The sequence below is a fragment of the Oncorhynchus nerka genome, linkage group LG22 (genome assembly GCF_034236695.1).
Source record: "Oncorhynchus nerka isolate Pitt River linkage group LG22, Oner_Uvic_2.0, whole genome shotgun sequence".
NCBI lineage: Eukaryota > Metazoa > Chordata > Actinopteri > Salmoniformes > Salmonidae > Oncorhynchus > Oncorhynchus nerka.
In genome coordinates, this window is record NC_088417.1 from 9,712,937 (window position 1) to 9,718,936 (window position 6,000).

Below are 6,000 nucleotides of genomic sequence, written 5' to 3' on the forward strand. Positions count from 1 at the left end.
GGCCTGCACAGTGTTGCAGGAGATAAGATACCCAGCAGGGGGGGGGGTTAAATCAATGTTCATTCCAGGTGCAGTGAGATAATTAAAATGGCTGCTGATGATATTCACACGCAGAGCCAGGCAGCCACTCTTAGTCCAAATCATATATTTAGGCAGTGGTGTGAAAATACTTCAAAATAAAGTACTACCGAAGTAGTTTTTTAAGGGGTATCTGTACTTTACTATTTTTGATCACTTTTACTTCACTACATTCCTAAAGAAAATGAAGTACTTTTTACTCCAAAGGGTATTTGTTGCATTTCGAATGCTTAGCAGGACAGGAAAATAGTTTAATTTACACCCTTATCAAGAGCTCATCTCTACCGCATCTGATTTGGCAGACTCACTAAACACACATGCTTAATTTATAAATCATGTTGGTGTGCCCCTGGGAATATCCGTAAATTTAAAAAACAAGAAAATGGTGCCTTCTGGTTTGCTTAATATAAGGAATTTGAAACGATGAATACTTTTGATACTTAAGTATATTTTAAAAACGAAATACTTTTACTCAAGTATATTTTTACTGGGTGACTTTTACTTGAGTCATTTTCTTTGAAGATACCTTTTTTACTTTTACTCAAATATGACAATTGGGCACTTTCTCCCACCACTGCATTAGGGCTTTTTCCACCACTGCATTAGGGCTTTTCCCCACCACTGCATTAGGGCTTTCTCCCACCACTGCATTAGGGCTTTTTCCACCACTGCATTAGGGCTTTCTCCCACCACTGCATTAGGGCTTTTCCCCACCACTGCATTAGGGCTTTCTCCCACCACTGCATTAGGGCTTTTTCCACCACTGCATTAGGGCTTTTCCCCACCACTGCATTAGGGCTTTTCCCCACCACTGCATTAGGGCTTTTCCCCACCACTGCATTAGGGCTTTTCCCCACCACTGCATTAGGGCTTTTCCCCACCACTGCATTAGGGCTTTTTCCACCACTGCATTAGGGCTTTTCCCCACCACTGCATTAGGGCTTTTCCCCACCACTGCATTAGGGCTTTCTCCCACCACTGCATTAGGGCTTTCTCCCACCACTGCATTAGGGCTTTTCCCCACCACTGCATTAGGGCTTTCTCCCACCACTGCATTAGGGCTTTTCCCCACCACTGCATTAGGGCTAAAAGAGTGTATGGGTTTTGGTTTCCAAGGCAGCTGAGACTTTGAAACTGGCACAGTTCAAGGTCTTGTTTTGATTTACATTTTGTTGAGTTGTCAATAATTCAACGTGAAATCAACAAAATGTGACTTTTTATTAAATCCAATCCGTTTTCCATGTTGATTCAACGTCGTCACATTGATTTGTTTTGTTGTTGAAATAACATTGGCAACACAGCGTTGACAGCTAAGCATGTTGGTAGTTGTGGGATGTTTGTCATGAATATTTGATGTTGCATCCTGTGTCAGAACGCTTAACGGTGGGCTTTGAGCTGTTGAGAAGAGGGCGGAAAGAGGAACACTTAAAGGGGGGCTTTGAGCTGTTGAGAAGAGGGCGGAAAGAGGAACACTTTTTAAATATTTTATTTGAATCCACAAAATCACATTACTCACACAGACCTGAATTTGCACTCTGATTAACAGTGACAATTTCTCTGTCCTCCCCCATGCAGTATCCCAGCAGCCTGGCATGGTAGGCTATGGCGACCCCGGCGGCGTCATGACTTCCCCCCTCACCCCCGTCTACCCCATCCAGCCCGGCCCCGCCCATATGATGAACGACTACCCTCCACCGCCCTCATACTGCAACCACCCACCCCCGCCTTATGAACAGATTTTCCGGACACCAGAGAAGAAGTAAGTCTCCGCTGCGTTTCCCTCCGTTCCTCCTCCTTCGTTGTGACATCACCAGCAGAACGGACAAGGACACGAGGGGACAGCCACAGTGTCTGTCCACTGTTATACTGTCAGCCCAAGTGCTCACCCAGGTCACAGGGACGAGAAACTGAGAACCACCTAGAGGAACAAACTGTCCTTCCTGAGGACCTGGATACAGACCGGCTCAATATGTCTCCATGGTTTATATTTTCAAAATCATTCATTCTTTCTAATTTACACAAAAGCATAATTATATATATATATACCAGTCTTTTTCTGCTGACAGTGCCATCTTGATGAGCATGGTCTGTGACTGATCTGTAGTGAGGCACTCGGACTCCTGTAAATGACACAACTGAGGAATTTCAATGGAGAATGCTGACCCAAGATCAGCACATTGCTTCTAGATGAACAGATTCATGTTAGCATTATGGTAGAATAAGCTGACCTAGGACCAGGGCATAAGAACAGACACTGTCTAAAACTGTACACGAGTGACAGCAAATTGGAGTTGAAAGCCACCTTGGAGAAGTTACTACACAAGGTGTTTTAAATAGCTGAAAAGGGGTAAAGACTCTGTTAGGATGCGTCCACACTAATTGGGCTGCTTGTCTCGTCCTGAATCCTGTGACTATAAACACTCCGGGCAGGAAGTCTGATCGCTGTGAAGGAGGGGAAACGGACCTGGATTTATCAGACCTATTACGTGCGTTGGAGAGCGCGGTAATTTGGAGAGGCAGATTTTTTTTGTCTATTCACACTATGTATTCCTACTGTGCGGACTGTGGCGATTCATCCCTCTGGATCGGGACAACAAACTGGCAAGAAATCCACTCAACCAGCCGGACTCCAAATTGAGACCAAGTCATGTGGTTGTCCATTGTGACAATATCAGTCAGTAACAGCATGTCTAGGGTAAAAGCTTTTCGCAACCCTGCCAACGCCAGATTCTCTGAGAATTCAGTTCCACTCAAGGCCAGACATTTTTTTTTTAACTATCACCACAGAGGTTCAGTAAGGGTTTTTCAGAGATGTGGACTTCAGTTTGTATAGTAAAGGAGCTCGACCAGAATGAGGATGAACTCAAATCAATGTGTTTGTTCCGGACACGCATGCAGGTTGCAACTGGATCACGTTTCACTGAGGAGCTCAAGGACTTTGTTTACTGAACCTTCGAAGTATTCACATCCCTTGTCTTTTTCCACATGTAGTTGTTACAAAGTGGGATTAAAATGGTTGCTTTTGTCAACGATCTACACAAAATAGTTGAATGTCAAAGTGTGGGAAATATCCTACAGCCACCATTAGGCTTGACAATATGGAGAGTGGTGCTCAGTAATGCATTGGATTGGATTTGCCCCAAACATAAAACTTTGTATTCAGGACAAAATGTTCATTGCTTTGCCACATTTTTTTGCAGTATTATTTTAGTGCCTTGTTGCAAACAGGATGCATGTTTTGGAATATTTTTTATTCTGTACAGGCTTCCTTCTTTTTACTCTGTCCTTTAGGTTAGTATTATGGAGTTACTACAATGTTATTGATCCATATTCAGTTTTCTCCAATCGCAGCCATTAAACGCTGTAACTGTTTTACGGTCACCATGGTGACATCCCTGAGTGGTTTCCTTCCTCTCCGGCAACTGAGTTAGGAAGGACGCCTGTATCTTTGTAGTGACTGGGTGTATTGATACACCATCCAAAGCCTAATTAATAACTTGACCATGCATGAAAGGGATATTCAATGTCTTTGTGGTTGAAATTCACTGCTTGACTAAAGGACCTTATACAGATAATATTGTGTGGGGTACAGAGAGGATTTAAAAAATGACGTTATACACATCCTGCAGAGTGTCCATGCAACTTATGTGACTTAAGCACATTTTGACTCCTGAACTTATTTAGGCTTGCCATAACAAAGGGGTTGAATACTTATTGACTGAAGACATGACATTTTTCATTTTTAATGAATTTGTAAAATAAATTCTTAACCTAAATTCCACTTTGACAGAATGGGATTGTTGTCTGTAGACCAGGGACAAATCTCAATTTAAGCAATTTTAAATGCAGGCTGTAACACACAATTTTGAAAAAGTCCAGGGGTGTGAATACTTTTCTGAAGACACTGTATGGGAAGCTTTGACTAATGACATACTCTGGTAGAACTGACAGATTCTCCATTTCTGTGCTGCAATAAATCTCTAGAAAATGTAGTGGTAGTCACAAACGCTAATGGAACTCTTCAAATCATATTTTATGGGTCACATACACATATTTAGCAGATGTTATTGCGGGTGTAGCAAAATGCTTGTCAAAGTTGCTTAGGAGCTAGAAGCAGAGCTGCCCTATCTTACTACTTTCAGTAGCCTAGTTGTTCAAACAAGCAGAATGTTATTGGTCAACTGGTCCTGCATAGGTACAACTCAGTAAATTTGGTTAAAAATGATTTCATTTATATAACACATTTCACAAGACAACCATTCTACATGTGTACAGTAAAGACTATGTGACTGACAATTGGTTGAGTAGTTCCTAGACCCTGGTATGGACCCACAATTTGGGGGAAAAGTACCTGGATGTTGACATCTAGTGTGAAACAGGAACCCAATCATGTGAAAATGTCCTAAAAGAGAGGTGACTATTGTCTTTGCAGGATATGAGACCATACGATCTGTTGACCAGATCCAACTAACCAACCATTTACTGTCATAGAGCAACATCCTCGTGAACATTTCGAGTCTATTTGTAGATGTTTTGTTTAGATAGCTGGCAAACTGTGTACATGGACACTATTAGAGCAGAACCAAGAAGGGTAATCAACAGTAGGATAAGTGTTTAGTATTGGATGTTGTGCAGACATTTGGCTAATCTGACTTTTATTTATTTGATCATTTTAACTATGCAACAGAGGTTTAAATCGTGGAGGATTTTATTTTACTGTTGTAGCGGTCGGTTGGTTTTTGCCATTTTATGTTACTACAACATCTCATCCATGAGATGTGGATAATAAAGTTTCCTTCTGATCAAAGTTGGTGTTGATTTATTCACTTTGAAGTTGTCCGTGACTCTGCCGTCTCACTTCAGTCCTGCTTTGAGATTACATTTTATTTACTGGGTCACGTTTGTTTTAAATATTCTCAGGATGGAAAACTGTTTAGTATTTTCATTCATTCCTATTCTGACAAAGATTGACTCCCTAAACATTTTATAAAATGGTATCCATGTCTTTTGCTTATTGCATTACATTTGCTAGAAGCCACATTTCTTCTCATTAACCTTTTTGGATGTGGGGACCTGCGTGGTTCTGGTACCGGTTCTGTCTGACAATTTCGCTTATAAATTGATCTGTGGACACGGTAGACCGAAATGGCTCGCACTGAGCGATAGCCCTGTTTCCCACGGACACGTCTCTCAGCCTGTCTGACATGTAAACTCAAAGCCCCTCCTACCATTTTCATTTGCTCTTCAGACTCTCCAACTCCTGGCTGAACATTTTCGTGGCCTTTTGTTGTCCCCAATACAAGGTGCACCTGTGTAATGATCATGCTGTTTAATCAGCTTCTTGATATGCCACACCTGTCAGGTGGATGGATTATCTTGGCAAACGAGAAATTCTCACTAACAGAGATGTGAACAAAATTGTGAACAAAATGAGGAAAAATAAGCTTTTTGTGTGTATGGAACATTTCTGGGATTTTATTTCAGTTCATGAAACATGGGACCAACACTTTACGTCTGTTCAGTATTCTTTGCAACTACAGTACTTCCCCTTCCCCTAACCGTAACCCTTTAACCTAACTCCTAAACTTAAAGCTAACATTAACCACCTAGCTAGAGTTCGTAACATATTGTTCATTTTAGCAAATTTGTAACAATACTAATTGTAATACACTGCTCAAAAAAATAAAGGGAACACTTAAACAACACAATGTAACTCCAAGTCAATCACACTTCTGTGAAATCAAACTGTCCACTTAGGAAGCAACACTGATTGACAATACATTTCACATGCTGTTGTGCAAATGGAATAGACAAAAGGTGGAAATTATAGGGAATTAGCAAGACACCCCCAATAAAGGAGTGGTTCTGCAGGTGGTGACCACAGACCACTTCTCAGTTCCTATGCTTCCTGGCTGATGTTTT

At 41.4% G+C, this 6,000-nt stretch overlaps 1 protein-coding gene across 1 annotated transcript in view; it reads left to right on the plus strand.

Annotated features, from left to right (window-relative positions):
* LOC115120810 (WW domain binding protein VOPP1-like) overlaps positions 1-4,885 on the plus strand; it is a 65,444-nt gene extending 60,559 nt beyond the window's left edge. Inside the window, exon 5 of the mRNA XM_029649789.2 lies at positions 1,654-4,885. Within this exon, the coding sequence (XP_029505649.1) occupies positions 1,654-1,841 (188 nt within the window). The 3' untranslated portion in view covers positions 1,842-4,885. The remainder of the gene's footprint in view (positions 1-1,653) is intronic.
* The last annotated feature ends 1,115 nt before the right edge of the window (positions 4,886-6,000 follow it).